The following is a 16,528-nucleotide window of genomic DNA, read 5'->3' as shown; positions in this document are numbered from 1 at the left end:
GATGAGACCGAAGTAGATACTTCACAATTGTTTTTTGGATTTTTTTTTCTCTGAATGGTATTTGCTCTGTGTCCAGTCTCCTCAGGAAGGGGTACGGATATAACTTCCTAATTACCTACCTTTCTATTGCTATGATAAAATCACATGATCAAGGCAACATGTAGAAGAAAGGGTTTATTTGGACTTAAGGTTCCAGAGAGGAACCATGACCATCTCAGTGGGGAACTATGCTGACAGACAGACCTGGAGGCAGGGACAGCTGAGAACCCACATCTCCAGCCACAGGCAGGAAATAGAGCAAACAGGAATTAGCACATGGCTTTTAAAACTGCAAAACACTTTCTGGTGACACACTTTATCCAGCAAGACCACACCTCGTAAGTCTCCCCTAAATTGCACCAACTGGGGATCTATCATCTACCTATCAAACATCTTAGCCTCTAGAGGACATGTTCATGCCAACCATCATTTTAGCTTTAACCATGACATTCTAGGTACTGTGTTTTGTTTGGAAGACAGACTAAAAATCTATTTACCTAGGGACCATTTGGCATTATGATTGACAAGTAGCTTGAAGAATAACCAGAAAGGTGGGCTTGCAAACTCAAGCATCTGTAGACCTTCTTCTCATAGAGCCCTCTCTTACTGAATAGACAGTAAGAAGCAGCCACTGACCCTGGAAGAAGGACCATGTTGCTCACGGGTCATCTTCATTTGCAGGGATCATATGCTTCTTCCTAGTCATTTTCAGGACTGGAAGCCAGAAGTGAATCTGAAAATTAGATAAATAGACATTGGAATCACTTCAAATGCCACTGCTATAAACTTTGAAAGACACAGAAAATATCCTTGGGGGCTTTCCCAGTCTCTCATTGGCTGTAACTGTTTTCCAGCTGTGTGTGTTGTAGGTGCCTGACAGTGGCAATGTGAATGATTCTCATGCTCGACACAAGAGTGAGTTTCTCCCTCTAGACACAAGTGCTTCCTCCTATTGATCTGTGTCTTCGACTTGTTCGAAGATTCTTATTTTCTCTCATTAATAAATAAATGATAGACAGATAATGATAAATAGATATATAGATAATTATAGGTATATGATAGACAGACAGATAAATAAGCCTAATAAAACCAGTAGTGTATATCAGAGGCAGATAGGTAGAAGGTAGATAGATGATAGATAGGTGGTAGATAGATAGATAGATAGATAGATAAGGTGATAGATGATAGATAGAGTGATACATGATAGATAATGATAGATATATAATTATAGATATATGATAGACAGACAGACAGATAGAATTTTTTAAAGTTTACTAAATGCTATTTCCTTCTGTGTTTTTACTTTATCTTTGGTGTAGAAAGGTAAATAATTGGCCATTGTTCTCCAATAGACAAAACAAAACATCTTCCCAATAGCCAACTACAAAGCAGGGTCACTCAGTCATACTGTAGTTGAACTCCTAAGGTAAGGTTGTGGAAAGCTTTGAAATCCAGTGTGGTTTGCTCTCAAACTGAGCTTTAGCTTGATTAGAAGTGCAGCACCACCTTGGCCTTACCTTTTTAAAGTACAGGCTCAGTTTCCTATCAGCTTCTCCCAATGGCTGCTTTGATCGTTTCTCAAGGAGCTTTGCATGGAGGTACTCAATTCTCTCCCTCTCCACTTTGGGGTAGAAGGAGACTGACACTAGAATTTTAAGCTGCATCAGCATAGAAGACAACAATCCTAGTATCACCAGCGTTAAGAGAATAATACTAAGAGGAACCCAAGTCTGAGACACACTGAGCCGTGGTTTAAGAATGCAGCTTGGTTCGAACATAGATATATTAAAGGCAGAATCGTGGATGACTCCGTGAGTTCCTTGTTTCTAAAATGAAAGAGTAAAACAATCAATATATATGCCGTCTTCCACTCTGTCCCGTTTCTCTGTCTTTCTACTTTCTTGAAACACACTATTTTCCTGAAAATACTCGAAGAGCTTGATCTAAAGTAGCTGTCTGTAAGCTGGCAGATGAACTCTCTGAGTTCAAGACCAGCCTGGTCTACAGAGTGAATTCCAGGACGCTGGGGCTACCTGGAGAAATCTGCCTCAGAAAACTGATGATGAGGATGTGGCTGTCTATCAAAATTTCCTGTATACATTATGATTGGGACAGAGAAGAAAGGATGACTTTTCTCTGTAAAGGTAAGTGTTTTCCAAAGTGGGTTTGTGGAGAAACTCTATCAAACAGAGTTGGTTGCTCAATCTCTTCCTGGTGAACCAGATGCCTGTGGAAAAGGTAGGCTCTGGAAAGGCTTTAACACACGTAACCATAAACCCATTTTTAATGGATTTTTTTCTTGGTTTTTTACTTAGGGCACACAAAGGAAGTAAAAGATGGGGGGTCAGCTCAAATGAAAGAGAGAATTGGTTGGTTACACAGCCTTTAAAGCTTCAAGTAAGGACAAACTACTGTCATCAGCCCACAAAGTTAAAAGATTTTAAGACACCAAATCATAGATTCCATCAATCTTTTGAGTTAGGGGAAATTCTTCCATTTCAGAATATGACATCTCCATTTAGGATGGCATGTTGACCCACATCATTGAGGGAGACTCAATGGTCTTGTTGGAGGAGATTAGAGGAGGCATTTTCTGGTCTTTGTGGGTGTGAGAAAGGGGTTTGAAGGCTAGAGAACAAACCAGTTGTTCAGTCAATGAGACAAAAGGCAGAAGATGACATTGAACCACCCAGCTCAGCCACCCGAGTGGAGAGTGCATGCTGATTCAGCTCTTTCTCTCCTCTGACCTGGAAAAGTCATTTAGTCTCTCAGTGGATTTGTTTTCTAATTTGGTAAAGCAGGAATTAATGGACCAGATCCTGCCCATGAATAAACTGCTCCCAGTGAAAATTAAACACCTTGGGGATGGGGCATTAACCTTACTGACTGGAATACTCAGTAAATTATTATCACCCTAGTGCCACAGAGCCCTAGGGCCAAGAAGTAAATGACTTCTCAAAATAAATAAGCAAACGAACAAACAAATAAATGTATCTGCACCCAGCAATCATCTTGTATCTTAGACCTACCACCAAACCTGGGACCTCTCTACAAATGCCAAGTCGCATGTGTGCTGAAGCAGTGGGAAACATTTGGGTAGCTCTCTTCTCCTTTTATTAAAAAGACAGTCTCAGTCTACAATTAAATGGAGATTTCAGTCCCTAGAGCAGAGGCATGCACGCTTTTTAATGCGATGGAAGAAACAAACACATCGATCGAGTCAGCGATGAGCAGTCCTGCAATGAGAAAGCAGCGGGTGTTCGGTCTGGGAAGAAGCTATTTAGTCTAGAAATCTAACTGGGGATTTGCAATTGGGAGTCAGAGCTTCAGAAAGATTGAGTCAACACTTCGTATAGGCTTGCTCCGGGGCGGTGTAGAAGACATATTCACTCTTTCAAAATGCCAGGCAATATCCAAAATGAGACCCCAATGGTTTAGAATATGTTTACCTCTCTTAAGTAAACAACTTGCTGGGATGATATTGCTTGCAGTGGATGGGAGGCTCTGCTACTGGATTGTCCTGGAAAGTGAATGCAGTCCAGTACCTGACCCATGGGGTGCCCTCACCAAATTGGGACTATGAGTACTTTTACTTACACTGCTCACCCATCCAAGCTCAACTTGGATCACTTCCCACTCTCCTTATTTAAACCATTTGTCTAAAACTGTACAACAGCATAAAAGACATATTGGCAAAGCCTTACACCACTGTTTCTCTTCCTGTCTGATTTCTCTTTCTCAAATCTGCCATAGCAAAGAAGGTGAGAAACCTTCAAGGGCATCTTGGGAAAAGGGCAGGGCATTGCCAGTCACATGGAGTGAGGCAAGTTGCTGGCACAGTCCCTGTTCAGCAGAGGAAAGCTTAGATGTCACAGAAGGCTTGTACTCAGACCTGACCCAGCACTCAACGTCCAGCTGCTGTTATGTGAGTACACAGTGGTCTCTTACAGTTAGTTCTGTAGTGGAATCCTCATGGCCTAGACAGTATTATATCCCTGCTATTCAACAATGTTTAAGGATGAATTCTATGGTAAGATAGATCTTAGACAGACATATACACAGACACACATACACAGAGACACACATGCATGCATGCACACACACACAAACACACACACACATACACACACACACAGACACACTCATGGGCACACATGCACAGGTAAACACAGATACACAGAGAGATACAGACACACACACACATGCACACATGAACACAAACATAAACAGACACACACACACACACACACACACACACACACACACACACTCCAGTCCAAATCAGTGAAAATTCATCAAATAAGCATGGATGTTTTATACTGGCTGAGAGAGAAATACACGAGAGAACCAGAAGAAGAGAAATGGGGACAAGCGAGTGGGAAAACAAGAAGATTGTGGGGGGGGGTGTGGGGGGAAGTGGGGGGAAGTGAGATGGGGGTGTGGTGGGGGAGCAAGGTGGGGGGAGTGAGGTGGAGGAGAGCGAGGTGGAGAGAGGTCTTTTGCTTCTAGGCTTCTTATTTAGCATCATTTAAAGCATGTCTTCCATTATCTGCCCATTCCAAATATCTAGAGCAACAGGGAACCTTATAATTAAGTGAATTCTTCAGGGGCAGCAGAGAGCTCAGAGTAATCAACTCTAAGGAGCAGCTCAGGATTTGGAGGGCAAGAGCCCTGAGACTTGGTGTGCTAAACCAGAGGAAGGGGAAGGGCAGAACTTGAGGCACCCAGAAGCAGAGCGAGAGTGTGAGGTTCAGAGTGGCCATTCTCCCCAACATCTTGACAAAGAGAGGACAACTCAGACATGTGGAGACAGTGGTCTATCAGGACTTAACTCCAGCAAGTCCCCTCGCCTTCCTCCCACCTGGTTCAGCTTCATAATTTTCAATGTTATAAAAACAGGCAAGTGTCTGATATTTTCCTGATCCTGTGAAAATGGGAAAAGAGAAAAGATATGGTGTAACCCTAGCATTCCCTGTTGGTCTATGGCTGCCAAGAGAAGGGAGAGAAGCTAAGAAAAAAACAGATTTCCCACACACAAAATGGGAGTACCAGGTCCAAGGAAGACAAAGTCTTTGGGTGGCTAAGATTCTCACTGAAGCCTCTGGGGGATATCGAGGCTGGGTGGTAGAGTTAGAAGGGGGCTCTTAGACTTGGCTGCACAGTGGTGTTACTTGGAATGGGAGCTGGAAAAATCACTCTAATCCAAGCAAAGTGGGTTCTCCGAGGATTCTGGACAGAAGCATCACTTCCTGCCTCTTCAATTACACACACACACACACACACACACACACACACACACACACACACACCAAAGAGACACATGTTGTTGATAGTCACTGACTGAAGTTGTGTAAGAAGAGAAGCTAAGGTGTTTATGGACAGCATTTTTTTTTTCCAGAGCTGGGGACTGAACCCAGGGCCTTGCACTTGCTAGGCTAGCTCTCTACCACTGAGCTAAATCCCCAACCCCTATGGACAGCATTTTAATGGGTTCCTCCACATCCCACTACTGTGGTTGAAACCCTTCTTGTTGGTAAGGACTCAGGCTACAAAACAAAGTTCTCAGTCAGAAGAGTTTGGAGTCTGTCTGCTCAAGTCTTGACGGAAAGAGGAACTCAAGGCCCAAACCCTGCTTGGTAGGTACGTATACACCCCTTGAGACGTAACCAATGAAATCAAAGCTTAATACCCAACACAAATTTATTCCTACACTCCGGGGTTTGCTGACTCTAAGACCCCAAACAATATAATGTCCCAGTTCCTGAAACCTGTGACACTCTGTCTAAGAGAAAAGTCTCAGCAGTGACATTAAGTCAGACTCTTCAAGATGGAGAAATTGTCCTAGTGCACCTTAATGACACCATGAGCCTGTTTTGAGAGGGACATAGCTATTTTTCCATGCACAGAGAGATATGTGCGATGCCATCACAAGCCTAGTAATGCTGCTGGCCAAATAAAACCAGATGATGCAGAGTGAATGGCTTTCTGGAAGGAAGATGCCCGTGCCAAAGCACTTGGACTTCAGCCCAGCGATAGTGATCTTGACTTCTTGCTTTTGAACTAAAAGAGAATAAATTTATGCTGTTTTAAGACACCCAGCTTATGACCATTAGTTATAATAGCCATAGTAAAATAACAGAGTTATATTCTATCTCTGGGACCTATTTTAGCCCATCCGATTGGGCTCCTTCTATGTGCCAGGCAGCAGGAATCTGAAGACACTGTCTGACTTTGGATGCTCCAGCGTTTTTGCAAGGTGCACCCATAAATAGCCCCACTACACCACAGTGAATCGCTGGTGAGCCCCTACCTCTCCATGTAGTCTCAAGTGAACTTCTAGCCCTGGCAAGCTTTGGAACTGTTTGTTCACGGAGGAAATGAGCCGATACAGCAGATAATCCACAGTTGCGAACAGCATCCACATGTAGAGATAGGTCAGGACAGGGAGGAAAAAAAGCCCAAGGTTTCTCCTCTCTTTGGGAGTCAGCTTCAAAGATGGGACGATGATGTATTTCTTCCTCTCCTTCCTATTCAGCGGGAGGACACAGGGCCGCTGTTGGCACCTCTCCTCTTCATCAAACAGAACAAATTGTCTGGTGATGTAGACATTCTCGTACTTCCAGCCACAAGGGCCCAGGAATCGCTTCAGGAAGAGGCCAGTGCTGACTAGAATGAGCAGAAGCCCGGCGAGGGCAAGCAGTTTCTGGCCCACAGAAGTCAGAAGCTCTGTCGTGAGCACCATGCGATGCAGGACACTCAGGACTTCTCCTCTGGTGTCATTCATGTGAGCCTGCAGGGCATGGCTGGGACTAAAAAGAGAGACCGCCAGAGTCTGGTTCCATGAAACAAGGTCATCAAGTACATTCAGTGGAGTGGTGAGGCCGTAAATCCACTCAATGGCTTCGATATAGCGTTTTAAAAGTGGAAAATGTGTCGAAAAGTTCTTTGCCCTTAGGTTGCAAGTCATGCTGTCTAAGAGACCTCTGAAGTTAGAGAAAATATTTTCCACGTGTCCAAAGATCACTACCCCAGTGCCAGCCGCAAGCAAAGTGTTCCTCCCTTCACGGAGGCCACACGAGACAATGGCCAGAAGAATGAAGCACCGTGCATGCTTGGAACAGCACAGAAAGACACAAGTGGCCATCCAGACAGCAGAGAGCAAGGCAGCGGATGGCAAGACCCAGTAGAGGGCTGCAGAGAGGAGGCTTACCGAAAGGAGAGCCACAAAGCAGCAAACTCCCAAATGCTGGATGAAGTTTGTCCAGGCAGTGCTTCCTGGGAACACATAAGTCCCCCAAAGCCTTAGGAATACACTGGTGCCCAAGGCCCAGAGCCCCATGCTCCCTGTGTCCCTAGAAATAAAAGGAAAGCAAGTTCAAAAATTACTTAGAAATCAGATGGTAGGCAAGCTGTAAATATACATATATGTATAAACATTAATATATATGTGTGTGTATTAAATATATATATATATATTCCTTCCCAGTAGGAGTCCCATCAGTAAATGGGAGAAAAATAACACATCAAGATGTGAGATGATGACAGGAGGTGGTGCCACACAACTTAAATCCCAGCCCTTGATAGGCAGAGACAGGCAAGTCTCTGAGTTTGAGGTCAACCTGGCTTATAGAGCAAGTTCCAAGACAGCCATGGCTACATAGAGAAATCCTGTCTCCAGATAAAACTAACCAAAGAAGCAAATGGAAACAGTAACAACTGGAGGGATGTGTGCTTGTGCATCTTTGGGTCTAGGCTGGCCTCATGATTTAGCCAATTAAATGTGGCAGCAACGCCCACACCCCACCTTAGGACTGTGACTCAGTTCTTCACACTTAGGTCTTGCTCTACCCTTTGCTGCTCCTATGGCAATTAGTATGGTAATTAGTGTCCTTTAACATGTTAACAAATTGTCACAGACTCACTCTGTCAAAGAAACACCCGTCCATTCTTAGAATTCTTCCTGGAGGTCAGTAGTCTAAAATGGGTGGGTAGAGCTGTGATCCTCAGGGAGAATCAGGAGGAGAACTAGGTTACTTTCCTGTGCCAGTCAACTCCTTGGTGAGTGGGGCCTGCACTCTCTGAATCATGGCCCCTCCTTCCTCTATCTCAAAGCCAGTGAGATTGTATCTTGTAAGTGTAACTCCTGAATGACACAAGAACACCTACAAACACATGAGATTTAATGGGGGACACTGCACAGCCTTTAAACACTCTCAAATATGTTCATTCTCATGGAAGGATTATGGGTTAGGATCAATGGCACAGCTTAACACTGTGAGAACCAGCGTGTTACACTGGGTGTGGTAAGATAAACGCGGGTGGCCGCTGTAGGACAGGAATAGAGAATCAGAAGTGAAGATCTGATTCTGTGCTCAGGCTGAGTGCAGTTAGCAAAAGGCAGAACTAAGACAGAGGAAACACATATAAATTTCCAGTGCAGGACATAAAGAGCTTCCATTCCGAATGGATTCTAGTGGCAAAAACATGTGGAGAAAACTCTTACATTGAAGACAGGCAGTACCTATTGATTTTTTTTTTTAAACTGATGCAACGAAATTCCTAAGGGTTTGTTTTTGTTTTGCTTTGTTTTTGTCAGCTTGACACAGGCTGGAGTCATTTGGGAAGAGGGACCCTCAGAAGCAACTTGGCAGGGGATTTTAGTGCAGGGCTGGGCGACTTCAGACTTGTTTGGGCTCAGGATTTTGAGCAGAACATCAGGGAACCATGAAGGCGTTTGCAGAGGAGAGCGACAAATTATAGATGGCGACAGGGAGTGAGGAGAGATAATATGCCCCCAAGAACTCTTCCCCCAGTGATCTACTTCCCCAAGCTCAGCCCCTAAGTGTCCATAGCCTCTCAAAATAGTGTGGCCATCTGGAGACTAAAATTCAAATCATGAGCCTCTGCAGGAGCACTGCAGACTCACCCCACAACGGCCACTGTCACGTAGACTAGCGTCACAGAAATCAGTATCCCAAAGGTGTAAAGCCCGCAAGCTGGGTGGGTTCATCGGGTAAAGGCTTGGTAAACACGGTGGCTTGTTGTCGTTATTGTTGTATTTTTGTTTTTGTTTTGTTTTGTTTTTGTCAGCTTGACACAGGCTAGAGTCTTTTGGGGAGAGGGACCATCAGTTGAGAAAACGTCCCTATCTGATTGGCTGTGGGCCATCCTGTAGGGCATTTTTGTTAATTAATGACTGATATGAATACACCTAATCCATGAAAGGGGGCAGGGCCGCTGTGGACAGTAATCCTGAGTGGTATAAGAAGAAAGCAGGCTGAGAAACCCATAGAAGAAAGCCAGTAAGCAGCACTCAGCCATGGCCTCTGCTTCAGTTCCTGCCCCACCCCCCTTCATGATGAACTGTCATTTGAACATGTAAGCTGCAATAAACTTTTTTCTCCCCAAGGTGCTTTTGGACATGGTGTTTTGCCACCACAATAGGAACCCTAACTAGGACACCTGGACACCTGAATTTTGATAGCTGGAGCACACATAAATAAACACAGAAGGGCAGAGTGAACTCCACGGACATGTCCTATGACCTCTACATAGCAATGTGGAGCATATATACCACACTCCCATCTCTCATCTCTCTCTCTCTCTCTCTCTCTCTCTCTCTCTCTCTCACACACACACACACACACACACACACACACACACACACACAAAGTAAAATATTTTTTAATGAAGATGGCCCACAGGAGGTTGTTCTTGCATCAGAAGGAAGGGGAATTAGAAAGGAGATCAGGGTGGAGACCACGAAGGACCATCACTCTTTACTCTTGCGAGCTGTGTCGTTTCTCAGTCGGTGAACAATGCTTGCACATGGCCCCCAAGGAAGAGGACCAATATCACCAATGGGGTCTGAGCTCCTGAAATTTTTCTGCTGCCCCTACCCAGGAGGGCTTAGTGGACATCGGGCAGTGGATAGGTAGGAATGGTGTCTCCTTAGACACAGACCTATGGACTTTCTTTGCCATTAATTTTAGAGCTTTAAGATTTGGTCCCATGCTGTTACTGACTGACTGATACATAAGTTAGCACTAATTGTCTATTATGTCAAGAACGCTTTGCAAGGAGCCTCCACATCCCCTGCTGCAAAAGTGCTTTGCATCTTATGCAGAAGAAGCTGAAGCTATGAACCTTTGTTGAAACTTGCCAGCCTTCGTGCAGAGTGGGCAGTACAGTGGAATTCACAGCAAGCTGGAACGAGCCTCCAGCAAGCCATTACCTCTGCATCCTGCCTAGATTTTGCAACTCTGGGCTAGGGGACAGGACACTGATGTTCGAGCCTGTTCCTCCTGGAAACACACCACACTTACTGCCAGTGACTACTCAAGAGCTGATCCAAGTATCACACTTCCGTTTCCACTGTCTATTCATTGGTTTTTTTTTCTCTCTTTCATCCAAAAGGTCGACCCTGTGAGGTAAGAATGTCCCCAATCGGCAGACTTATCCTTAACCAAATGAGAAGACCCAGTTTCACTTGTTTCTAATTTCCTGTACGAGGTCCCAATTTTTCCTGTCTGCTGAAATATTAATAATGTATATTGTGGCTCATTTCTTCCTTCCCTTGCCTTTTTCTTGTACAGCATGTTCTTAATACAGATATTCCTCCAGAAGTATGAAACAGATTTATAGACACATTAAAATTTGAGTATTCTACAATAAAATCTAATATCAATTAAATGAGATCTATGGCTGCCATTTCATTCTGTAAGAGGCACATGTTTACTCAACAAGGAACAGTTCCACCATTACACTCCTTGTCTTTGAGAACAAGATGTCTCCCAAAGACACGAAACCTTCAAGGAGAAAGCAGGGAGGCATTCTCGGGGTGCATCTCAAGGGACTAAGCTGAGCCTTGACCTTGAACCTGCCTTTCCCTTTCCCCCAAGTATGGTTTTGATTTCTTCCTACCCTCAGGTTATCTTTTCCCTAATGCAGATGACCTACCTGATCCTTCCTATTGAAACTTTTTTTTTTTTTTTGGTTCTTTTTTTCGGAACTGGGGACCAAACCCAGGGCCTTGCGCTTCCTAGGTAAGCGCTCTACCACTGGGCTAAATCCCCAGCCCCCTATTGAAACTTTTAAGAAGAAAAACTCCAGACACACTGCCATTCCCTGGAGGTGATGTGTCCTGACGATGTATCACACTTCCAGACCATCCTCTACACACTTCCAGACCATCCTCTGCACACTTCCAGACCATTCTGTAACACACTTCCAGACCATCCTCTAACACACTTCCAGACCATCCTCTAACACACTTCCAGACCATCCTCTACACACTTCCAGACCATCCTCTACACACTTCCAGACCATCCTCTGCACACTTCCAGACCATTCTGTAACACACTTCTAGACCATCATGCACTTCCCCAGAAAATTAAGACTTTCTATTTTCTGAACTTGAACTTGGACATGCACGTTCATGGAAGGCTGAGCTGCAGCTGGGTGTGTGCCCTTCTCCTGGTACTAGGAGGCTCTGTGTGGTTGCAGTCGACTTCAGTGACTTCTTGCTTCAGGGTGGGTCCCACCATTCTGCTAGATACCCTGATTCTCTCCTTTCCAAGTAGCAGAAAATCAAGCAAAACAAGCCATTTCTTTTTCAGAGTAAAAATTTCCGATGTGCATGCCATGGTCAGGCAGGGACACCATAACAAAACGCCTTAGGGAGAAGCAGGGATTGTTATTTGGGTTTTGGAGACTGGAAGACCCTGTACAAGGCTGCGCAGCGTCAGGTTCTGATGAGGGCTTTCCTCCTGCTGTACAGATAGCTGCTTCCTCTCTGTGTGTCCTCATGTAGCAGAGGAGGTAGGGGGCTCTCTGGTTTCTCCTTCTCCTCTCTGTCTTTCTCCTCTCCTTTTCATTTATCTTTAATCAGTGTGAAGCCCCCGCCACTCTTAAATCAGCTTCTTCTCTCTCTTCAGCAGTCACCTTTCCCTGCTCTAAGGATATTAGTCACATTGGGTGAGACTGCTACCTGTAGATCTCACTAACCTTAGAGAGCACACTCCCTCAAGCAGCCACACTGGGCACACTGGGCTCACCCTCCTGCACCTTTCTTTGGGTGCCACCTCACCTAAAGCCATTGACTCAGTCTGGCTGGCCTTGGACTCAGTTTGCACCTTGAAGCTCACGACTTCCTCCAGTGTTCCTGCCCCTTCTGGCCTTAGCCCACCTCCCAGCCACACCCCAGGACCACTTCTCTTCCTCTTGTTCCTGGGGCTAGTCTGGGTGTGCTCTAAGCTGATTTCTAGTCTCTGTATCTTGGGATTTCTTTGAGCTCTGTTTGCTTCCCTCGCTCTCTGTTTACCAGACCGAGTCCCTCATCCTCTATGTTATTCCTGTTGGCAGCTTCTAAAAGCTTACTTGATCCCTTTAACCTATCATTTCTCTTCATTTTGCTTCCATTATCAATAATGTGTATTGCCTGACTCAACAGCCTTGTCTCTCCAACATAAAGAGCCTGCTTCTCGCTTTTGCTTTTACAGCAGCAATTTTCCAAGCGTAAGCACCACAACCTTGCTTTTATCCCTAGCCTACAGTTTGCATCATGCCCCAAGCAGACAAGCCTTAGCTACAGTTTACAGCAGAGAGTCACCAAGATGCCATCTCCTCCCTTTCAAAGGGTTAAGATGATGTTCCTGGGGAGTTCCACACAGTGTGTGGGGGGAGGCAACAGAAAAGAACAGAGCTGGGGTGAGGACCCTGAGCCAAACCTAGTGCCCTGCAGAGATATGCAGCCTGTGCATCTAACCTGAGCCCATGTTTACCGGCTTTCATGCAGAGCTGAGCTGTTGCCATAGAAACAGAAGCACCAGCCTTTCCCATTCACCCGACATGTGTAGCAAGCACAGCTGCGGTGGTTTTCTCTGGTCTTGTGTCAGTGTGCGTGTGTGCACATGTGTGTGTGCACACACGTGTGTGTGCACATGTGTGTGTGCATGTGTGTGTGTGTGCATGTGTGTGTGTATATTGTGCATGCACTCACACATGTTAAGTTTCAGTGCATCATCACAGCCTGACATGGAGTGCATGAATTCCCACTTCAATACCCAGACTCCACTCTGCCCACTTTGTTGGAGGTCAGGAACACCCCTATTCCTGAGCACCAGCCTTTGAGCACAAATCAAACTTCAATGTGCAAGTGCATTTCCTATCTTGCTTCAGACACAAGGCGCGGTCAAATACTATAACACATAGAACCATGAAATCGTAACAACTTGCAAGCAAGTGGTCCACCCTGAGAGTGCTCTAGAGTGCTCTAGATGGAAGTCACACATCTCCGGTGAGGCACACAGTAGGCCTGCTGCTCCTCTGAGGATGGAAAGAGAAAGGCCAGGAGCCTATGCTCTCCTGTGTCTCTTGCTGGCAGAACACTTTTCAGCTCACTCTGACCCTGCTTCTGCACAGAATCCAAAGGTCTGAACTCAGCCAGCACAGTTCATCTGCAGACACCTGAGGGAACATTCACCCACTGGGACAATCTCTCCTTTCTGCCAGGATACCTTCAGCTAGTTCTGCCTCCAGCTTTCCTTGGGACTGCACATGATGTGAAAGTCATTTGAAAAGAAATTCCTGCAAATGGCAGAGTGAAATTTCCAAAAAGGCTCCAGGCACGGAGACAGGAGGCCTGCTCTCTAGCTTGCATCTGCCTACACAGGCCATGTGGCCTTTGATAGGTCATTTCAGCTGCTGGGCCCTCAGCGTGGTCCCTGCTGGCCCAGTGGTTTCTAGGTGATAGATGAATGCTGGCCACAGATGCCTGGCTGAGCTCTTTACAGCCACTTCTGAGGCAGAGAATCAAAGCTTGGCCCTGTGAGTGGGACACAGGAGGAATGAAAGGTGTCCCCTTGCTTTTTTTCCTTCCTTCTTTTTTTATTCCCTCTCTTTCTTGCTTGCTGTTAAGCTCTTGCAAGCTTATCTTTTGGTTGGGAACACGCTGTTCTCTCAGGCTGCCAAAATAGCGTGAGCAGGAGCTGCAGCCTCTTCTGAGGTGGAACGAATTCCTCATCCCTCTGCTTTAGTCATTTTTGCCTTGGGAAAGCCAGCAACTGCCTTCTCCAAGAAGGCGGCCTTCATACAGAAGAGAGATTAATAGAAGCTGTGGGGTAAACAGAGTAGCAAGTTCGGAACAGTTCGGTCTGTCACGGTGCGCTGCAAAGCTGGGAAGCTCACCGCTGGCCAAGCTGGGCCGCAGTGAACCCCACAGACCAGCCCCAACGCTCACCACAGCCAGCATCAAGCCACAGAGATCCACTCTTCCCAAGCCAGGTAGACAGACACTATTGTGCCTTCAGCAGGGCACCCCACAGCAGCCTTCCCAGAGCTTCTGAGTAGCCAGGTACCAGCCCCGAAAAGCTGTCTCCCGGTTCCTTCACCACACAGGCAAATGGCTGAGGGAGAAGACCGGTTTAAAGTACTCTCTGGTTGTGGGGCTGGATTCCGGTTTACTAGCACGTTGTTTTGAAAGCAATTTTAGAAGCAAGATTATTTTGAAAGTTTACTTACAAGTTCCTCTTTGGTTCCTCCACAAGCACAAAATATGATCTTCTGGAAGCTCAGGAGGCTTAATATGGGTCAGGGAAAGGGGAAGCAGACATGAGAAGGTGGACCACATCACCCTGAATCAATCTCTCTTCATTTCCTCCACAATGTGACTAAGTTATTTAATGTCATCAAGGGTAGAAACTGTATGAAGGAAGCCCGAGTTTCATTCTAGCACTTTCCTCAGACGACGTTCCAGACATTAGCGCTAGGAAATACTGTAATAGGATGTTTTCAATACAATGAGTTGTAGAAATGAGGATTCCCCTTCTCTTTCTTCCCCTTTCCTCCTTACTCACCCCAGCCATGGGGAGAGACAGACTGGTCTCACCTTCAGACCCCATCCACAGCTGAAAAGTCAGATTTCTGGATGAGCCCAAGCTCTGAAGCCTAGTAGCTGCTTCAAGACTACACACAGAACTTATCAGCTTAGAAATTTAGCTCTCTGACTAGAAAGATCATTGTTGTTCAAGGGATTTAGAGAAGTCGCAAAAACTTCATATAAAACTAGTCAATATGTCTGTGAAAGCTTAAATTTTACAATTCCTAGGCAAATTCAAGCATCACTGGAAAGGATGTTGCCTTAAAAATTATTACTAATAACAAATGTTGTCATATGAAAGAATGAAAAGCTGTAGAAATGTCAAGGTATCAAGTCTTATTTTCAAAGTTATTACCCATGTGCATTTACAAGCTTAGCAATATTTCAAAGACACACCCATATATCAAGAAGTGACATTTACAATTAGTCTCCTGATTAAATTATCGATTTTCTCTCTTCTCAAAATGTTTATTTGTTTCACATATGCTATCCTGACTCTTCAACAATGCCAACAGTTTTCTTGTCTCCTTAAAATTTTGGAAGTATCATTCATTTTGATACAACTGATAGATCAATAAGTACTTGTTGAAACTCTTTCAGATGCTGAGACACTGAGAGATGTAAAAACCAAATAAAATTCCAAATTCTGATTTTAAAAGGCTTGTAATTTATAAGAGAAACAAATATGTGTCTGCCTACTATGTATATGTGTATATACGTATATCATATATATGTATATATATGTATCTACTTATAGATGCATACATATATATATACATATGTATATATACATATATTTTGGAGGTAGGACAGGTTTAAGGAATTGGTTCATTTAATTGTAGATTTGTAATTCCAAAATCTGCACCCACAAATATTTTTTATTTACTAAAATTTTGAGAGTTTCGTTCATTTCGATTCAGTTAAATGTAATTCAGTCTGTCAAGGGCAAGTTGAAAGTGTGAGAGAGAACTCAGAGACCGTGCATCTCTGTCTCATCTGTCAGGAAAGAGTTGACGTTGGAGCCCCCGCCACAGGTGGTTTCTTTGCAGAATTATCTCTTCCTTACAGACAGCAGTCTTCTATTCTTCAACTGAGTAAATGAGGTCTGCCGTTTTGATAGGTACTTTATGCAAAGTTTACTGATTCAAATGTCAATCTCATTTTTTAAAAATGTCTTCATGATAATGTTTAGGATGTTTGGCCAAAACACTACATGTAATGACCTAGCTAAATTGACATACAGAATTAACAAGCACAACCAGACTGGCATAAATGGAAAAGAAAAATAAAATATAGAGGTTTCTTTGTTTAGTAGCTGGGTAAGAGCAAGAAAAGGAACAGAGGTATCCTGGTCTTTCTGTTGGAGCCATTTACGAATAGAAACAATGACTCAGGTTGTCGGGTTAAGACACCCATTTACTCTGATGTAATTCAGGATGTAATGGGTAAAGACAGGAAACTGAGAATTAGCCAGACAGCACAATTTGGCCTCCCCAACAACAGGGTCACATTGAACTTGAAACTACGGAGTAAATGGACTTTCTGAAGAGCACCCTATTGGGACAGGGGGTGGGAGAATAAAGGTCCCTCTCTTTACTAGGAGTGGCCCTA

At 44.5% G+C, this 16,528-nt stretch overlaps 1 protein-coding gene across 3 annotated transcripts; it reads right to left on the bottom strand.

Moving 5' to 3' along the window:
* Window positions 1-159: 159 nt before the first annotated feature.
* Window positions 160-14,779, bottom strand: Dcstamp (dendrocyte expressed seven transmembrane protein). Of its 3 annotated transcripts, none has more exons than XM_008765472.4 (4): window positions 14,560-14,773; window positions 6,350-7,391; window positions 1,557-1,865; window positions 160-772 (listed from the first exon to the last, which is right to left on the bottom strand). In XM_008765472.4, the coding sequence occupies exons 2-4, from the start codon at window positions 7,376-7,378 to the stop codon at window positions 698-700; spliced, it is 1,413 nt and encodes a 470-aa protein (XP_008763694.1). In that variant the 5' UTR covers window positions 7,379-7,391; window positions 14,560-14,773; the 3' UTR covers window positions 160-697. The 3 variants fall into 3 exon arrangements, with proteins under 3 accessions (XP_008763694.1, XP_038936096.1, XP_008763696.1); XM_039080168.2 differs by having other exon boundaries at window positions 7,250-7,391; window positions 14,560-14,768; XM_008765474.4 differs by lacking the exon at window positions 1,557-1,865 and having other exon boundaries at window positions 14,560-14,779.
* Window positions 14,780-16,528: the final 1,749 nt, after the last annotated feature.

The sequence above is a fragment of the Rattus norvegicus genome, chromosome 7 (assembly GCF_036323735.1).
Source record: "Rattus norvegicus strain BN/NHsdMcwi chromosome 7, GRCr8, whole genome shotgun sequence".
Taxonomy (NCBI): Eukaryota; Metazoa; Chordata; class Mammalia; order Rodentia; family Muridae; genus Rattus; species Rattus norvegicus.
This window is presented reverse-complemented; position numbering and strand designations above follow the sequence as displayed.